The sequence below is a fragment of the Martes martes genome (genome assembly GCF_963455335.1).
Source record: "Martes martes genome assembly, chromosome: 4".
Taxonomy (NCBI): domain Eukaryota; kingdom Metazoa; phylum Chordata; class Mammalia; order Carnivora; family Mustelidae; genus Martes; species Martes martes.
The window spans coordinates 166,226,922-166,245,680 of record NC_137891.1 but is presented as its reverse complement, the minus strand read 5'-3'; the positions used below and the strand labels follow the sequence as shown (position 1 = coordinate 166,245,680).

The 18,759-nt window shown below is 49.2% G+C and overlaps 1 protein-coding gene across 1 annotated transcript in view; it reads right to left on the bottom strand.

Annotated features, from left to right (window-relative positions):
• Positions 1 to 18,759, bottom strand: part of CSMD2 (CUB and Sushi multiple domains 2) — a gene marked incomplete at its 5' end in the record, with an annotated part of 593,570 nt that overhangs the window by 289,513 nt on the left and 285,298 nt on the right. The window contains 2 exon segments of the mRNA XM_080802687.1: positions 2,022 to 2,099; positions 15,967 to 16,079. Of these exon segments, the coding sequence (XP_080658813.1) occupies positions 2,022 to 2,099; positions 15,967 to 16,079 (191 nt within the window).

Below are 18,759 nucleotides of genomic sequence, written 5' to 3'. Positions count from 1 at the left end.
GTGCTTCCACCCAAGGTGAAGGAGGCAGGGACATGCGGGCAGTCGGGAATGATGGCCAGGAGTTGGTGGTACCCACGGACCACCCAGTGAAGGCAGTAAGTAGGGTTTGGGATAGGTCGGGGGGTGCACTCTTCCCCTGAAGTTCAGGACCTCTGTCCACAGGAAGTGTGGGTAGGCCACCAAGGGCCAGATACCTGCAGACACTTGGTGGCCTGCCTTCCACACAGTGTAGCCATGAACCCCTCTGTCTCTGAGGAAATCTCAGAGGGGAGACCCATGTCTTGTAGTAGAGTGATGTGTATCTTTTTCAGAGTTCCTGCATTATTTCATGAGAATAAGCTTTCTTCATCTTTCTGAGGGAGTTTCAGGCACCTAGTAGTTAAGGAAACACATGCCCCCTCCCCCAAAATGCACCCACAACATCACATGTAGTTTTTAGCCAGTTCACGGACCTCCTCAAGTCCTAGGTCAGGAAGGCCCATCCTAGATTCAACAGCACCCTTGGGAAGAAGGGAGGGTAAGGTTTTGCATCCATTTCACAGATTTGGAAACTGAGATACTAGTGCCTGGAGTAACAGAGTCACTTGAAAACACACTGGGATAAAAACTTGCTCTCTCAAATCTGGGCCATGTCCCTGAAGTCTGCCGGTGGCTCCAGGGAAAACTCTGAAATGAAATCACGCCAACCTCAGTTCATCTCCTCTCCTGTGGCTACAGAAGGAATGAGACTGTGAGGGCCAGAGCCGTGGCTCAAGCCTGCTCTGCAGACTCCTGGTTTAACCCTCAGTTCTCCTTGCTCCTTCCCCTGGCACCCTCATGCAGCACAGAAGCAAGGCTCCTGGCCGCCCCTTTGCCATCAAGGGCAGAATGTCAGAGATGACAGTCCCTGGAGACTTGAAGGACCAGAGAAAAATCCCATAGCCAGCCTTAGTTCGGTCAGGGCCTCTCCCCCACCCGGTTCCCTGCCACACATATGGCACAGAGCTCTGGTACCACTGATGGCAGCTCTCCATCCCTCTCAGGAAGTACTTCCAGACCCTCAAGAGAAGTGAGCATGTGAAGGTAAGATGAAAGGAGAGAGTTAGGATGAAGGGGAGAAACAGAAGGAGCAGACAGCAGAGAGGATGTGGAAGAAGGAGGGTGGGAAGGTTGGGAGAGAGAGAAGCAGAAAGGCAAAGGAAGGGCAGGAGAAGGAAGAGCAGAAAGCTGGTCATCTGGGGGTCCCTAACCACAGAAGGCTCCCTACATTCAACTTCAGAACAAAACCTGAGAGGCTCTTGGGAAAATCTCCATTGCTTTCAAGTCCAGCCCTCCAGGGGTGGCCCAGAACCTTCCTGAACCTTCTTATACACTAGCCCAAAAGTCCCTTAGCACAGGCTCTAATCAGTTGTTTCTAGGGTGACATTCCAGCCCATTCCCCAGCATTCCCCCCCACCTTTTAATCATTCAAACACCAATAGCAGAAACATGTTCTCATAGACAAAATCGTCCCATGCCCCAGCAGAGAGACCCCAGCACTGATTGACCCACAGGCTTGAATGCAGGAGCCCACCCTCTAGCCCAGCCAGGTCCAGGGACCCTGGAACATGATCTTGCTCTGGGAGCTGCAATGGGGACCCTGCAGCCTCCAAGATCCCAGCTGGGGGTTACTGACCCCTAGGCAAGGAGCAGAAAGAGGACTGTTTTAGCAGGTGGAAGTGATTCAAAAGGAAAAATAAAGAAAGAAATGTAGCAGTAATGACTCCCTGGACTACAGTTACAATGGGAAGTGAGAGGGAAAGAGGAGGAGGGAGGGAAGTGCAGGGAGGAGGAGGTGGAGGAGGAGGAGGAGGCAAAGGTCAGACCCTGGGGCTGCTCACTGGCCACTAGGTCAGTGTGTCCATGTGCAGAACCCGAGACAGAAGGAGGCAGGATTAAAGGGAAATCATTCTAGCATCATCTGGCTTCCCTGCAGTCACAGCGCCAGTGGGTCTGACCGCAAGCAAGAGGCCCTGCAGGCGAGCAGGCAGGCAGACACTTACACACAGATGTCTTCTGGCTGTTGTGTTTGCTGGGCATCAGCTTCACACCTCGAGACTTCAACTCAATTTGCTTCTTGACTAGAGAGGAGGTAAGAGGGAAAACCGTTTTAGTTGTTATCGGTGACTAGGGATGGGGTCCTTCTAGAATAATCCCCACTCTTGGCTTGGGATATTCCAGGGTGGGTCAAAGCCAGAAATCCCTCTGGGCAGAAGGTGTACTTGATTGCAGCAATGCCCCCCCAAATTGTCATCCTCCCTATATCCTCACACTTTGCAATGTGACTTTATATTTCTTTCCATTAAAAAGGTGGGGTATATTCCCTCACCTGTTGACTTTGGGTTCGGCAACTGGAATTTTAGAGGTCTTGATGTGTCTGAAGGCTTGCAAAGTACCTCTCAGATTAGGCTTGTCCTCTCACATCCCAACCATCCCTGGGAGAGATCATGGTTGGTCTCAGGAGTATGACGAACATATGGGGCAGAGCCAGTCGGCTAGCTGAGCCCAACCTATGCTAGCCGACATACTGTGGGCAGGGGAAGCGGAGTCCTGGAGGTCCCTGGGGGATGGTGTCTGGCTCAGGTGGTGCCCTGATGACTGAAATGGGTTCTGATCCCATCTCAGTCCAGTCTACAGCTCATCAGGAGTTTGCTAAATAGCACAGAAAAGGCATCAGAGCCAGGATGCCACTGTTTCAAAGGCCAATCCTCTAAAGCCATCCACCTCCTTTCTGTATGACTTCCCCATGTCCCCAAGACATTTTGCTGGCCTCTAAGGGCTTCATCCATTCTCTGGGTATACTACTCGATGCATCTGTCCCAGACCCCCAAGCCTTCTCCCTGCTGGCCCCTGCCGGTGGCTCAGCCCTCTCAGATGAGTACCCAGCAGTGGTAGCAGTAACTGTGACCAGGCACTTCCTGTGTGCCAGGCCCTGGGCTAAATGTCTTTCAAGTTCTTTTAGTCAAGTCATCATCTCTGATGATGACTCCCTCACACCTACTACCCACACCCAATCCGTCAGGATCCCTCAAACCCTTCCAAGTAGATCCCAAGTGCAGTTTCCATGTCTGCCATGGAAATCTCTGGTGATTCTCCCTGGTTGCCATGACCTCCTATCCTCCCTGCCCCATATAGCTTGTTCTTAATACAAGGGCCAGAGGGATCCTTTTAAAACATAAGTCAGATCCGTGCACCCCAAAGTTTATAGCAGCGATGTCCACTTTAGTCAAACTGTGGAAAGAACCTAAATGTCCATCAACAGATGAATGGATAAAGAAGATGTGGTATACACATACAATGGAATATTATGCAACCATCAAAAACCCGAACGCTTGCCATTTGCAATGATGTGGATGGAACTAGAGGATATTATGTTAGCAAAATAAGTCAGTCAGAGAAATACATTATCATATGATCTCACTAATATGAGGAATTTGAGAAACAAGACAGAGGATCATAGGGGAAAGGAGGGAAAAATGAAACAAGACAAAACCAGAGAGGGAGACAAACCATAAGAGACTCTTAATCTTAGGAAACAAACTGAGGGCTGTTGGAGTAGAGGGTGGTGGGAGGGATGGGGTGGCTGAGTGATGGACACTGGGGAGGGTATGTGCTATGGTGAGTGCTGTGAATTGTGTAAGACTGATGATTCACGGACCTGTACCCCTGAAACAAATAATACACTATATGTCAATAAAAAAAAAAAAACCCTAAGTCAGACCATATTATATCTCTGCTCAAAACCCTTCAGCGACAACCTGCCTCTCCTAAAGTAAAAGCCCATCTTTCAAGTGGCCTACACACTCCCATCTGCCCTCCCAGCACCCCTCCGACCTTATCTTCAACCTTAATCACTCTTGTTCGGCCACATGGGCCTCCCTGGTGTTCCTAAAATATGCCAAGTGTGTTCCTGCTTCTACCTGCCAGCTCCCTAAAATGTTCTTCTCCGAGGGTATCTTCATGACTCCCTTTTTCCCTAGAAGCATCTGTGCAAACCCCGCTTCCCTGCAGAAACTAACGCCTTCTCTGACCACTGATTACAGTGACACCGCACCCCCAGCTCTGCAGCTCCCTTCTCTACTTTACCTCCCTAACTTTCTAACACACAGGATCATTGGTTTGGGTCCCCCCGCATTGCAACGTAAGCTCCAGGAAGGCAGGGATTTTCATCTGTTTTGTTCACTGGTGCCTCCTCCATGCCTAGAATAGAGCCTGGTACATGGTGGGCCCTCGATAATCATTTCATTTGCTCCTTATACATCTGTCGACCTTGAGCGGTGGTTACTATACCTATGTGATAGATAATCACATGGCGGCTCAGAGTGGTTTAAGTGATTTGCTATGGGTCACACAGCCAGGAGGCAGCTGTACTCTTGGCTGAACCTTAGCATCTTCTCTTGTGACCTGCCCCCAAAGCCATCCCAGGGGCACTGTTGATCTTCTCCAGAATCTTTCCTTTGCCCCGGTTCAGTCCTGAAAAACTCGTACTTGCTCTGCACTTGAGGTAACATGCCAGTCCCGAAACTAAAGCCCACAGTGATCAGGCATGCAAGGGCCCATCTCCCCAACCCCCCACAACCCCCAGATCTGCCTATATCAAAAAGCTCCCAAAGGGTTTGTCCCTTGGCAAGCTGCTAAACTGAATGCCTGATCAAATTCAGTTACTACCATGGAGTCACTGCTTCCCAACGTGCATTCAAAGCCTTTTTATAAATGTGCATTACTCTCCATGTGTATCCAGCAGGAAAATTTCCAATGAACACTAACGTGGACCCATTATCAAACAGAGGGTATTAGTAGGGAAACATGCATTATTCAAGCCTAGCTAATACAGTGCCGCAGGGGGGAAATTCCTTGGATTCAGTCATCCCTAAGAGAACAGGGCTGGTCCCAGTACTGTGGGGATAGCTCGAGCTCTTCTCCCTGATGCCCTGGCGCTGGGGCTGGGATGGGGAGAGGGGTCTCCATGACCCAGTGCGGTCCACTCTATGGGAGGTCTGTGCAGATGACTTTGGGCACTTGGCCAAGGAGGAGGAGGTAAGAGTATCCCCAGGTCCCTCGTTTCCTGTCCTAGTGTTCTCTGGAAGAAGGGAGGTGAGGAGGGGCCGGTGCACCATGAATGCCATTCCAGGGGTAAATGCTCCTTCAGTTTTCCCTGCAGCTGCAGAAGGGGGACAATGAGAGGCAGGTGGGCATGAGGGGATGGTTAAGAGGGAGCCCTTCTTTTTCTCTTCTCAAGGTTGCTCTCAGGAAGAGGCTCCAGAAGGAATCCTTCTAATTTCTGTGCCCATCTACTTTACTCGGCCTTCCCCAAGAAGGGCTGTGTAACCCATCAGGTCAGTGCTTTATAACCCTTGGGCCACTGTTAGTGGTGGCTGATGTCATCATCCTCCCCAGCAGGAATGAACTCTGTCCTTCCTGCTATTCACTGCAGGATGGAACTTGCTAAAGCGGTAAGAAGAAATGAATGAGAAGGAACCTGAGAAGCCTCAGGGGGCTTCTTAATTTACATATAAACCTTGGACTATTTACTCCTCTGAGTTGGTCTCAGAAGTGCATGGCCTGTGCTGTCTGTGAAGTGCTGTCTGTGAGCACCACACAAAAGCCTGGGGAAGGCAGTGGTCCTGTTCTCTGGATGGTTGTTCCTCACACCAACAACACAATCTCTAAAGGATGTATGCCAGGCCCAATTGGCCCAGGCCCAGGCTCTGGGGAGGGGAGCCCATACAGTGGACCCATACCATAGTGGGAGCTGATGAATGGATCAGGAAAGTGGTCTTGGCTTGGGGGGGTAAGCTCTTGGCAAGACCCACATTACCGGGGATATGGACATCAAGAAATCACCTCCATATATGCTGGGGCCTCAGTTTTTGAGCAATCCCAGGGAAGTTGTCACACCCTGAATTATAGACAACCAATTTGTCTCTTAAACAGTCTGACCAAGTGGGTGGTGAGTGATCAAGGAAAAAGGAACACCATGGGAAATCAGTCACAAAATGAGCTTAGTAAGAGCTAGCTCGACAGACCAGGGCAGGCCAGGTAAAAAGCATCAGAGAACAAGAGGGCTTCTGCCTCTAGATCTCCACAGTCTCCTACTGACAGACCCAATCAGAAAGGCAGGATAAAGTAGCAAGAACCTAGAGAATTTCTGGCATGTATCCGTTCATTCATTTGTTCATTCATTGATTCATTCATTCAGGGAGTGCCCACAGTGTAGTGCCAATGATATTACACCGAAGTTTTGGTCTTTAAAATGGATTTTGTAACCGTTGATGCACCGCAGATATAATGGAGCCTGGGGCCAGCTCCACAGTCCCGGCTACACTTGAATGCACACCTGGATGCACATATGTACGTGCCTGCACAAAGATCCACACACACATATGCATCTGTGTCTACAACGGGCACACCCACAACAACTTTGTGCCCTTGGGTATGCATGGCCCCAAACACTCACATACAAAATATAATTCCCTTTTGCACATGTTTTTGCACCGTGAACAAAATCAGGACTCCCAGAGAAAAGTGCTGGCTTGAACTGGTTGATGGAAATCTTACTAGGTACATTCATCTCCTCCGAATGATAATGACTACAGGAGACTGCCAGGCTGCTCCATTCATCCTTTATATTCTGGTTAATTACAAGACATTTCCCCGCTGTTGTAAAGGTTAGCGGGACACATGGTACACATTTAGCTAGAAGAATCTGGCAATACAAATTCCTTTCTAGTCTGCAGCATGAATTATTGGGCTGAGCTAGCAGGAGACAAGGACCTGTTGGTGGAGGAGGGGAGGTGCTAAACCTGTCCCTAAGGCTCTGGGAATCACAAAGTGGAGGAAACCTGCACCTTCTCCTCCTCCCAAAGGAGTTATTAGACTTCCCTTCACAAGGGTGAGCCCCGGCGCTAATCCTGATCACTCCTCTTTCCCCTCCACTCGGCTGTGTGACTGGCTGGACCATATCTTCATCTCCCCACACCTGTTTCGCCAACCAAACCTAGTTCATTCAGCCTTAGAAAAAAATCATCCAATGTGTATCTTTCTTTCAGGATTTTAAGCCACTCTTGCCCTAAACCCTTTTTTGCTTGGATTTTATTCACCGATTCACTCTCTCTAACTCACCTCCCAAAGTGTTGCAGAGGATGATCTTTTAAAAACTAGAATCTGATTTTTCCCTTAGAAAACTTGGTGGGTGCGTACCCTGCCCCTCCCTTGTCACTGATGGCCTGCCTCTTGCTTGGCCACCAGCCCTGCACATATGCTTTCATTATTCACAGTTCTTTGCTAGACAAAGTCAATGTCTAGCACACTCGCTCCTCACCTCACTCAGATTTATGCCAAAGATGGAAAATTTGCTGCAGATGCCCAAGATCTAATGCTTCAAGGTACAGACCTTCTAGCAGATGCTGAAGCCCTTACTATGGAGGAGAAGAGTGGAAAGAGCAGTGGTATGGAATAGAGCTGAGAAAGCCTCAATGTAACGGAAGTTGGGGTTTCAACTGCCAGGTCAGTGGACTTGGTGAGGGATAAATATAAAACGATTATGCCACCGTTGGCCAGGATGTTGCCAACACACAAATAAAGAGGCTGGGGTGGCATCACTGTTTCCACTGTACTGGCATGCTCCATGGCCATGGAAGGCTTTGAGAAGATGAGCAAAGGTGTTAATCTAATGGAAATCAGGAAAGGTGTGATGTGTGTTGATACTGCAATTCCTAAACTTACGAAGAGCCTAAAGCTGTGATAACTTCTGAAGACATTGCTCAGTTTGCTACAGTTTCTGCAAACGGAGACAAATTGGCAATATCGTTTCTGATGAAATCACAAAAGTTCAAAGAATATCCTCACAATATGGGACAGGAAAACACTGAAGGACTGAAGCAGGAATCAAAGGCACAGAAGGTGCCGAAGATTATATATCTCCCTACCTGAATAATACATCAATAGTTCGGAAGTGGAAATTCCAGGATACTTAGGGTTTCCGGTGTCTGGTCCATGGTACCCAGTCTTGAAACCGCCAATGTCCAACGAAAGTCTTGGGTTATGACTGCTGAAGATGCCCTCAGTATACTCACTTGGAATAGGGTAAATGTCAGCTTGTCGATTATAGCAACCCAAGCTTCAGGTTCTGGTCTCAGGGAAAGAACCAACAAAGCTTTTGCTACTGATGGTGTGGTATTTGGAAAAGAGAGTCAGGCTCTGAATTTTCAAGATCATTTTCTTCATGATTTAGGAAAAGTTGGAAAGGTTATTGTAACCGAAGATGATGGCACATGCTTGCAAGAGAGAAGTGACAAGATTCAAAAAGAGAAATATTCAGGTAATCACTACTAGTGACCACGGAAAAGAAAAGCTCCAGGGACATGTGGTGACACTTTAGATGGCAGAGCTGTGCTGAAGGTCACCGGGACAAGTGACATGGAAGAGAATAAAAGGAAGGAGTAACAGATATAGTGAATGCTCCAAGACCCGTTGCCGGAAAAGGTGCTGTCTGGGTGCCCTCCTTTGGCACATTCCCACCTTAAATTCACTGCTCCAGCTAACGAAGAGCAAAAAACTCGTATAGCAACAATGGAAAGAGAACACTCAAAATGCCACCAACAACCATTGCCAAAAATCCAGGAAAGGAAGGACTGTTGATAGTTTAAAAAATAATGTACAGCTCCTCAGAAGCTGGTTATACACTATGTTGGGTGGCGTTTTGAATATGGTGGAAAAAGAAATCATCAACCCAACTATGGGCAGTAAGATGTACAAAACAACTGAAGTCTGTAAGAAGTACTTTGTTGGGTGCTGCTGGTGTGGCCTATGGGTTAATCACAGCAAACCTCGTAGCCACTGGAATCCCTGAAGAAGACAAGGATCCTGGCAGGGTAGATGGCAGGCAGTATAGGAGTGGAATGTTCTAATTTCTAGACTAGTGCTTTGCCATTGTTAACAGGCTGTGTGGTGGTCTTCACAAACAACTTCTGACAAGTCAGAAAATGACCAGAAGAAAGATATTTAAGGGAATTCCTATAGCCATCAGTTGTGGGTTTCATGGCCTGGGCAATGCTTTTTGTTCTACCTGGCATGCCTTCTTCTCCTCTTCCCTGCTTGGCTACCTTTCGCAGGCAAAGGCCTGACGCAAAGGCTATCTCCTCTCTGTGGCTGTGGCTCCATCTCAGGGAGAAGTCACTGCCCTTACAAGACTTTGTCTGGGCATCTGTTGAAGCCCTTTTTCTACTGTGATGTCATGTCCTGTTCTCCTAGCTATTTGTCCCCCAAGCTTATAGGTCTGTGACCTGTGACTGACAGAGCCAAGCACACAGAAGTTTCCCAGAACCATCCGATAACTGAGTGGATGAAGAAATGACCAACTGTTAGAAGAATATGTGCTTGAAGTTCATTTCCTGGCAAAAGGACTGGGTTGCCCTTGAAAGCAGGCAAGGTGAGGGGTGCCGTATTTTGTGTTCATGCTGTTTTCAGTTCAGACTCACTTTTGATTGAGTTTAGAAGGTTGGCCTCAGGGGCACTGGGCTCTGGGCTCCTGAGCCTGGAAGTAGCAAGCCTGAGATTCGTGGAGGGCACCTGGATATCCAGAACCTAACAATGAGGCTGGCAAGGGTTGAGCAGCTCAGCAGGTGGACAGGAATTGGAGAGAAGAGTCTGAGCACGGACATAGGCTGCCTGAGGCACTTTGGCTCAAACCCAAACAGAAGCTTGGGTTGGTTACTATAAAAAGCATCTCAATGCAAGCAAATTGGTTTCAAATGTTTTAGTTTCTTCTGCAGACAACTAAGGCTCAGTGTCTCAGACTTCCAGAAAGCAGAGGAGCTGATTCTTTCACTGTGGAGTATCTCCCAACTCCTGGTTCCCAGAGTTCACTTGACAACACAGGCAGTGAGAGGAACAGCAGAGTTAGGCTAGGATTTGGCTGGAGGGAGGGTCGAGCACTGGACAGTGACCATTATGTCGGAGTGACAGGCAGAGAGCCCATGGCTGAGCCGGAGCCACCAGGTCTACTTGTCACTGCACAAGGGTTTCCCCCTATAATAGGGAGTAGAGGTGACTGGTGCAGTCTGAGGCCTGAGGGTTCCAATTCCTGAGCACCTGCCATGTGCCAGATATTTTAGCAGGACCTCCTTCAATTTCCACTAGCCTCATGGGGGTCAATACCATTCCCTCTCTACGGACCAGCAGGGCAATAGTAAGCTGGGAGGTATGCTCTCTTCCTTGCCAGGAAAGACCCTCACTAGTTGTGAACATAAGCCTCTGGGGGCATTTAAAAAGGCTCTTCTCAATGTCATTCCTTGCAGGCTTGAAAAGAAAGCAAGAAAGCAATTAGCACTGCAAGAAGGACTGAAAATATTCCTTGCCTGGAGGCAGAAGGATTGATTATATAACCTCAGTGGTCTCCCAGAACTGGAGGAAATTTAAGGAATTTCCATTTCTGTAATTGCCAAACATTTCAGGTATAGGAACCTTCAGTTACACTTCTAGGTAAATGCCCACTACACAAAACAAATCAAAGAGGAACTGCTCTGGTTTAAGTTGATGGTGTGGGGGTGGGAGAAAACCTAGAGCCCCACCCACTCAGTCCCTATCAAAACAGCTGTGGGGAGAAGCCCTCTGGGCTCCAAGGAACCCACTTTGAAAACCACTCTTCCGGCCTCCCTCCTCTCATATTACACACATTTGAAGAGGACTCCTGCCCTGAGAGGGGACTGGTGACCTCTGCCTCTACTTTGCTTTGAGTCTTCACATCTCTCTCTCCAGCCCAGACCCTTCTCTGAGCTACAGACTGACAGACCAGCCAGCTACCTACTAGATGGCCCCTAAGCCCTGATACGCCAATATCAATGTAGATCAACATGTTCCAAGCAAATCCACCCTCATGTGCCTCTGCCCCAGGCCACCTTGGTTAACAGTGTCATTTTTTCATCTGTTCCCTCAAGCTAGAAACCTAAAATTCACCTCTGAATGCCCTGCCTCCTTCCTCCACCCCTCTCACTCCCAGATCTAACAGGCCACAAGTCCAGGCAGGTGACGGTGGGGAGGCCTCTTCCAGTCTCTCTCTGCCTCTGCCTAAAGCTTAGATCCTTGGAGATTTCAGGTTCTCCGAGACTCTTAACTGTTCTCCCATTTTCATCTGAGAGTAGTCAAAGATCTTCCTGAAATGAAAATATGAACATGTCTCCCTTGTTTTTTTTTAATTTTTTAAAATAATTTTTTATAGATTTGTATTTATTTATTTGAGAGAGAACGAGAGAGAGCATGAGCAGGGGGAGGGGCAGAAGGAGAGAGAGAAAAGCAGACTCCCTGCTGAGCACAGAGCCTAAGGTGAGACTCCATCTCAGGACCCTGGGATCATGACCTGAGTCGAAGACGCTTAAGTGACCATGCCACCCAGGTGCCCATATGTTAAACTTTTGTTAACTCTTGTTAAAGACCTCTGATCTCCTGTCTTCAGTGCAACTTCTCAGTGTTATCCCTGTCTCCCTCTCTGGGCTCAGAGCTAGCTGCGTTGACCATTGCCCCACGCTCTGGATGGCAGGCTTCGAGCTGGGGCAGCAAATATTTTCGGGGAGAGGGGAGGCCTGAGAGTGCATGAGTTGGGCTGTGGGTCATGTCTCAGCTGTAGACTGCCCAGCTCTAGCCTGGTAGCGCTCCAGAGGCTCTCAACACTTCGTAAATGAATGAGCAAGGCTGTATTCCATAAACCTTTATTTATGGATGCAGAAACTTGTATTTCATACAGTTTTCATGTGTCATGAAACCTTCTTCTGATTTTCTTTTTCAGTCTTTAAAAACGTAAAAGCCATTCTCAGCTTGAGGACCATATAGAAGCAGTCAGAGGGCTGGGTCAGGCCTGCGGGCTGTAGTTGGCCCAGCTCCTCTCTGGACAAGCAGGTCTCCGGGGCTCCTTAGACTTGGACCTTTCTTGCCTTCCCTCTACCTGGAATGTTCCTCACTATCTGCGTGGCATCTTTCTGGAGCCCACACTGATGTTGCTGCCACCTTTTCCTTTTTTTTTTTTTGGCTTCTTTAAGTGCTCCCTGCTAAACTAATTGCTCCTTTATCTCTAATCCTAGAACCCTTTCCCAGGCCTCAATTGTATTTCTTATCTGGCTGCGCACAATTTATAGATTTACGCCTGTTCCTCTCTTTAAGCTGTTCTCCTTGACAGCAGAGCCGGGCCTAGCCGCATTTCCCTTTCCGTGCTGTCACATGGCTGTGTCACACCAAGATGCTTGAAATTCAGCACGCTTGCCCATCGTCCGACAGCCAGCCAGACACACACTCACACTGGAACTCTGGTCCCCTGATTTCCTGAGGTAGTACTGAACATCCTGTTTGGTCAAGAATACCCCTAAGTTCTCGTTGGACTGAGATGGGAATGGAATATGCCATGTTGTAGGTTATTCATTTATTTGTTCAATGTATGATTTGGTTTCTGGGGGCAAAAAACAACAACAACTATTCATCAATCCATTTAGGGATTTATAATGATTAGCCCTGAGGTGCCATAAATCACTTGAGACTAATCCCAGCAAGCTGAGGGCTGTGGAAACTGACCCCCTGCTGATGTGTCCCTAGGTCCAGTCCTCACACTTCTCTGTCCTGCTCTGAGCACTGCTAGAGCAAGGGGGCCTGCTGGTAAGGCTCCTAGCCTCCCAGGGTACACAGGGGGCCACAGCAGGGCCTCTGTTCCCCTGTTTCTTGCTCCTTTTGGGTTGGCAAATGGGAGGCACAGCAGACAGGAGGGAGAGAGAAGAGAGAGATCAGGTTACTGATTCTGGGCTCCTCCTCCTGCTGTGGTTACTGATTCCCAGCCCCCCTCCTTCTGCACTGTGGGTTGGTGGTCATCAGGCTCCTCAGTTCAGCTAGGTGGCTTATCTTCTACTCCCTCTGCCCCCAGCCCCCACCCCACCACGGTGAAGGCCTCCCTGTTGCGTGGTCCCTGAGGGCCTCATCATCCTTTTGGGGACCTTTAATCCCATCCTATCCTCTGTAAAATGTCCCATCACTAAACCCTCCTCAGAAAGCTGGGCAGGACGTCTTCTATCTCCTGCTAGGCCCCCTGACTAAAAGCTATCTTTGCCAGGCTTTGGGGCTGTATCTGCAAGCCACCAAGCAGATTATTTTAGTCATTTCCAAGTTTCCTTGCCTTCAGAGCAGTGGTTCTCAATGGGGGGTGATTCTGTATGTGGGGGTCATTTGGCCACGTGTGGAAACTTCTTAGTTATCATGACTGTGTGTGTTGAGGGAGATGCTACTGGCATCTAGCATCTAGTGGATGGAGGCCAGGGATGCTGCTGAGCACCCCAAAATGCAGTGGACAGTCCCCTTCAACAAAGAGCTCCCCATGCCACAATGTCAACAGTGCTGAGGCTGAGGAACCCTGCTCGAATCACCAACCGAATTACTAAATGATTATTGCATACGCTTACACTATGTGCTCCCGGTCTGGAAAACACTAGAAAAAGAAGTTCCCAGGGTAGAATCATTAATTAGCACAGTATATATGCTACCATCTATAAGCGTGAATACCGCTGGCATGCAAATCCTACCTCCCACACTCCATCGATGAGACCTTGGGCAAGTTACGTGGCTCTCGGAAACCCTGGCTTCTTGCCTGCAGAGCAGGGCTAAGAGGAGGCCCTCCTTCCCACAGATGCTGTTAGGACTGGGTGAAGTAGTAAATGCCAGAAGCCTGAAGTGAGAGAAAGCCCTCTGGAAACACTGGCCCACGGGAATGAGCAAAACCTGCTCAGAGCTGTATTCGGGGAGACAGAAGAGGATAAGATAGGGCCTGCTTTTGAGAAGCTCATCACTAAAGCAGATTTTCAGACTGTGGGTTGTTAGCTGCTGTAGACTTGTGAAATTCACTTTGAGGCTGCAGTTAACATTAAAAATGGGAAATTTTCAGGGTGCATCATGCTTCGTAAGGGTAAATACCACTTAGTGACATTTTCTTTTTAGTTCTATAGATAGATATGTGTACTGGGTTGTGTTGGAAAATGTACTTCTTTATGGTGGGATGAGATTAACAAATAAAGTTTAAAAGCTACCAGTTAAATAGGAAAGGTAAGACACTCGAGGCACCATTCAGAGAAGGCTCTCTGCTTTTGCAGAAAACTCGCACGAGCCTGTGAATGAATTCAACTTCACCACTTACAACCTGTGTGATCTATGTGTGTTGGGCTTGTTACTAAACCTCTCTGAGCCTCAGCTTCTTCAGCTGCAATGTAGGAATTAAAAACACATTTTGCCACTGCGCTGTGGGGGGCCCCAGCAGGGCAGTGGGGGATAGGGCCTCGTCTAGGCCTCCTGCACAGCAGGTATGCTCCTGATCTTCTAGAGGCTGCCACACAGCTCGGTTCTTGTCCCCCATTGTCTGGCATCAAACTGTAACCCACGACCATGCCAAACAGGCCCTCAGGCACCCGAAATAGTAGAAATCCTGGCACCTATTTAACCAGATAAAATGATAATATTCATCTCTGCTTTTCTATTTTGGAAAATACAAAAAAAAGATCCAGACAGGTGCTTTGCTTCCACAAAAGCCCACGGTCTGCAGTGGAAAAATGTTTTCAGGAAAGCTCTCAGAGTGAGGCTTTGTGAAGCTCATCAGACCAGGGTGGCTTTTGGGTTTATTTTTTAAATATTTCAAAGGTGTCCTGCTACCCTGAGCTAAGGAAATGAGGCTGTTTAGGAAAGGTCCCAGATTTTACAGGTAAGGCCTCTGCCTCCAAAGCCAGTTTTATCCTAGTTTCAGGCCAGAAAGTCTGGCCCTGGGGGCCTGGTGGCAGGGGCTGCCCCCTGCCCCCTCCAGGTAAGTGATGGGCCACTGCTGTCCAGAGCCAGAGCCTCCAAGCCGGGGTTGGGAGGGACACACTGCCCTGCTCTCCACCTGAGAATCTGCATTCCCCCCCGCCCCTACCCCCTGACCCCAGCACACCCCTGCCAGGAGGCACTTCTTATTTTTTATCAGCCTTACATGGTTCCATTCTCTACATACCACTGGTTTTCCTCACTCGCTCACTTACACCGTGAGCCCACCCCACCTTTTATTCCCAAGGGCCTTCCAGGGCCTTCTGCTTAATAGGTGTGCAATACAAGTTTACTGTCGAATCAATCAGAACCAACATCAGCTTGTAATTGGTAGCAGTTAAGGGCTTAATGAGCAAGTTCTAAAGCCCACCCTTGGTGTTTATAAATTTTGTGTACTTTGAGCAAACTCAAGGTTGAAAGGAATGTCCTCATCTACTCCCATACATTCCCTGGACTTTGGATCTCCTCCAGGCCTGAGGAGCTCCCCGTCTTGGGGAGAGCCAGTTCTCCAGGATTGGAGCAGAAATCTACTTACCTGCAATTTCCCCCTGCCATTCCCAGTCTGGTTTCTGGCTGCCAGGTAGCCCTTCACAGACTAGAGCACCTGAACTACAGCACTCCTAGAGCTCCCCTGCCTGCGTGTGTAATACATTTGGGTGCTACGTAACACAAAAGACAGTCTTCTGCTTTACACCAGGGGAGGTGGAACACCGGTGATCGAGAGGTTGGGCTCTGGATTCAATAGGCAGGAGGAGTTCAGATAACCTTGAGAAACTGGCTTAATTGCTCTGGGCCTCACCTTCCATGTCCATATAACGGGGATGGTCACACCACTTACTTCACAGTGGAGTGATAAGGGTTAAATGAGATGATGCTTATCAAGTGCCCAGCACAGTGCCTGGCTCTTCAAAGGCACTTGGTGGGGCCTGGGAGGGGCCTGGAGAAGGGCAGCTCGGGCCACATGACCCCATTGCTGCCTGGGGCAGCAGGCCACCGTGGCAGATGCAGAGATGCCGATGTGGAGACCCTAGGTCTGCAAATAAGAACAGGACGATAGAGGCATGCCTGGGGACATGATGAGCTCCCAGGAGTCACTGCAGCCCATGGAGGCAGTATGGCAGCCCCACCTACCTTGGTATTGGGCACTGAAACCGCGCTGCCGGTGGTTGCCGTCCGAGGTAAAGTGCAGCCGCAGCCAGTTCTTGCTGCTGATGACCGGGGCTGGGAGGCTGGCTCCAGTGAACCTGTGGGAACACGACGTCAGCAGGGTTAGGGGTGAGACAAGGGCAGGCATCCAGGCGTGAACCCATTTCCCATGCAAGCTAGGGCCTCAGTCCAGGCCTAGAGTGGGAAGGAAGGGTGGTGCCACCCTGGCTGCCCTCCAGCGACCTAGGGACTGAGCAGCTTCAGGTGGCTCTTTAGGGGCCCTTCCCACCACTGGGTTACCTTAAGAAGCTGTGGAGAGGGTGGGTCCTTCAGGCCAGGAGCAGAGGCCCATCCCCTCCCCCCAGCCAGGAGTGCTGACAGGTGTCACTACCTTGTGCCACAGACCGCAGTTGCAGGAGCTTTCTCCTGCAGTCCTCCCAGCAGAGCCCACTCACCCCCATCTAAGATCCTGATTCCCCCAGCAAAAATCCAGCCAACAGCTTCAGGGCCAAGGATCAGTTGCCCTAGTGAGGCCCCAGGGAGTCTGTGGAAAGGGCCAACACAGGCACTCTAGGCAGTGCGGCCCTTCAGTGGTGTGAGAGCCCATTCTGGGATCACTCAGTAGGCCCCAGGTCTCCTCTAACTCTTCTCCTAGTGCTGCTGCCTCCATAAGAAGCCTCCCCCTTCCTGCTGGGTCCACCCCTCCTCCCGTAGATTAGCCTCTTCTGGCTCCCAGCTAGTCCAGCCCAGAGAGCAGGGCACCGGGGTCTCTCCCCCTGTCACTGTTCGGTGCCCTAGCCTCTTGACAAATTGCCATCTTGAGCCAACTTCCAGGTCAACCAGATCCTTCCTCCTGGAGCACAGGAACCTTCAGGGGCTCCCTAGTGGTTACAAAAGACATGCTGCTTTTCAAAATTCCCACCTGTCCCCTGCCGAAATGAGCCCCTACTCAGTGCTGGCCCTCTCCACCATACTCAGGCTAAGCCGTGATGTCCCCCAACCCCTGCAGGCTCCCTGCACCCAGGAATCCCCTCCATCTTATTTTCCCTCGTCTACCTCACAGCCTCCCAGCTGGCCCATACACTGGTGTTTCCCCCTCTTCCTCCCCACATAAGAATCAGGTACAAAGCTTCCCAATACCTCCACTCTGGCAACATCACACCTCCCACCTGTCTGCTCCCACCTCCGCGGGGACACCCCACTCACATCTCCTAAGCACGCACACTTTTGTCCTTTCCTAGATCTTCGCCTTTACTGCTGAGAACAGGTCCACCTGTAGCCCTCTCTCCTGCACCCCCCATGTCACCTGAGATGACTTCGGGAAGCTCTCAAACATCACGTCCTGGAAAAGCCTTTCCTCCTCTGCTTGGCTTTGAAGCCACGTGGATTTGGGCTCCAATCCAGCTTCAGCACTTAGTAGCAGTGTGACCTAGGACTAGTCACTGAACCTTTCTGAGGGTGAGAATATGAATAGCAGCCAGAAGACCTGTGGGCAAAGAACACAGCCCCGTCCTGGCCACATAGGGGCTCGAGAAATCTCATTTTCCTTTTCCTTCCTCCGTGATGCCACATCACTGCATTCTGATTCCCTGTCTAGGTGTGTGTCTCCCTATGATACTTCCTCAAAGAGGGCACTGTAGCCTGGTGGTGAAGCTTGGGCTCTGCAGGGATCAGCTGTTTATCTTAACAAAAATTACTTCCGCTCTCAGTAACTTTAACTCTAAAATGGGGGAAAATGACAACCATTCCTTCAGAGTTGCAAGGATTAAATGAGGCAACATACAACAAAGACCTTAGCATGGTCCCTGGCAAACAGAAAGCTTTTGGTAAATGGTGGTTGCTCTTTTCTTCTTTTCCACTTGCATTCTTCATCTCTGAACCAAGCACCGAGCACAATGGTTGATACAAAGCAGGGACATCAGGATTCCGGTACAAAACAGGTGGTACGGTCATCTGAGAATAATTCTAGGAGTTCCATGAATGGACTCTTTGTAAAGGGACAACCACCAGGGATGGGGCAGTGTCCATACAGCTTATGGAGCTGTCTTGGGCCTGGAGAAGAAATGGTGTCTCTGAAAAAGAAGGCTGTATGGAAAGGGCCACTATACAGGACCCAGATCTTCAGGCAGTTTGTGGAAGTTCCACCTGGAGGGAACACGGAACGGATACCCAGAACTCACGTTCCTCCCTCCCCTCCTCTAGTCTCCTGCTGACACTTCTGTTGATCTCTCCCAATTAGAAGCCAGAAACAAAGGAGCATACTGATGTAGCCCCACCCACAGCTAAGTCTTCCTAAACACGGAACCAAGTGGAGAAGGTTGGTGAGAGTATTTGGAGGGACAAGTGCAAGAGATCCGGCATGGTGGGACCCTATAAATATTTAATAAGCAAAGGAATTAACCAAGTGGCTTCATACCCTGGCAAAACAGAATTTTTACTATAATGAAAATGCTGACACACACCAAACTCCAGTAATATAACCCATACTGCCATGGTAAGAGCTATTCTAGAAACCAATTACCGTATTTTACCAGGTCCCATTTAAAATAGTTTATTATAGGCTGAGTCATTTAAGTTTTCTAAGGAGCCACAAACAGTATTGTGTTTTTCTCCCCCCCCCAGGCTAAATTCAATTCTATCTCAATGACAAAACTTGGAGACTATTTACATAAGGGAAGTAGAAATAGGCAGAATTCACCTGAATAATTCAGAACCAAAGGCTGTTTATTGCAAAATAGAATGTGGGGAGGGTGCCAGGGTCCCAGAAGCAGGAGGAGA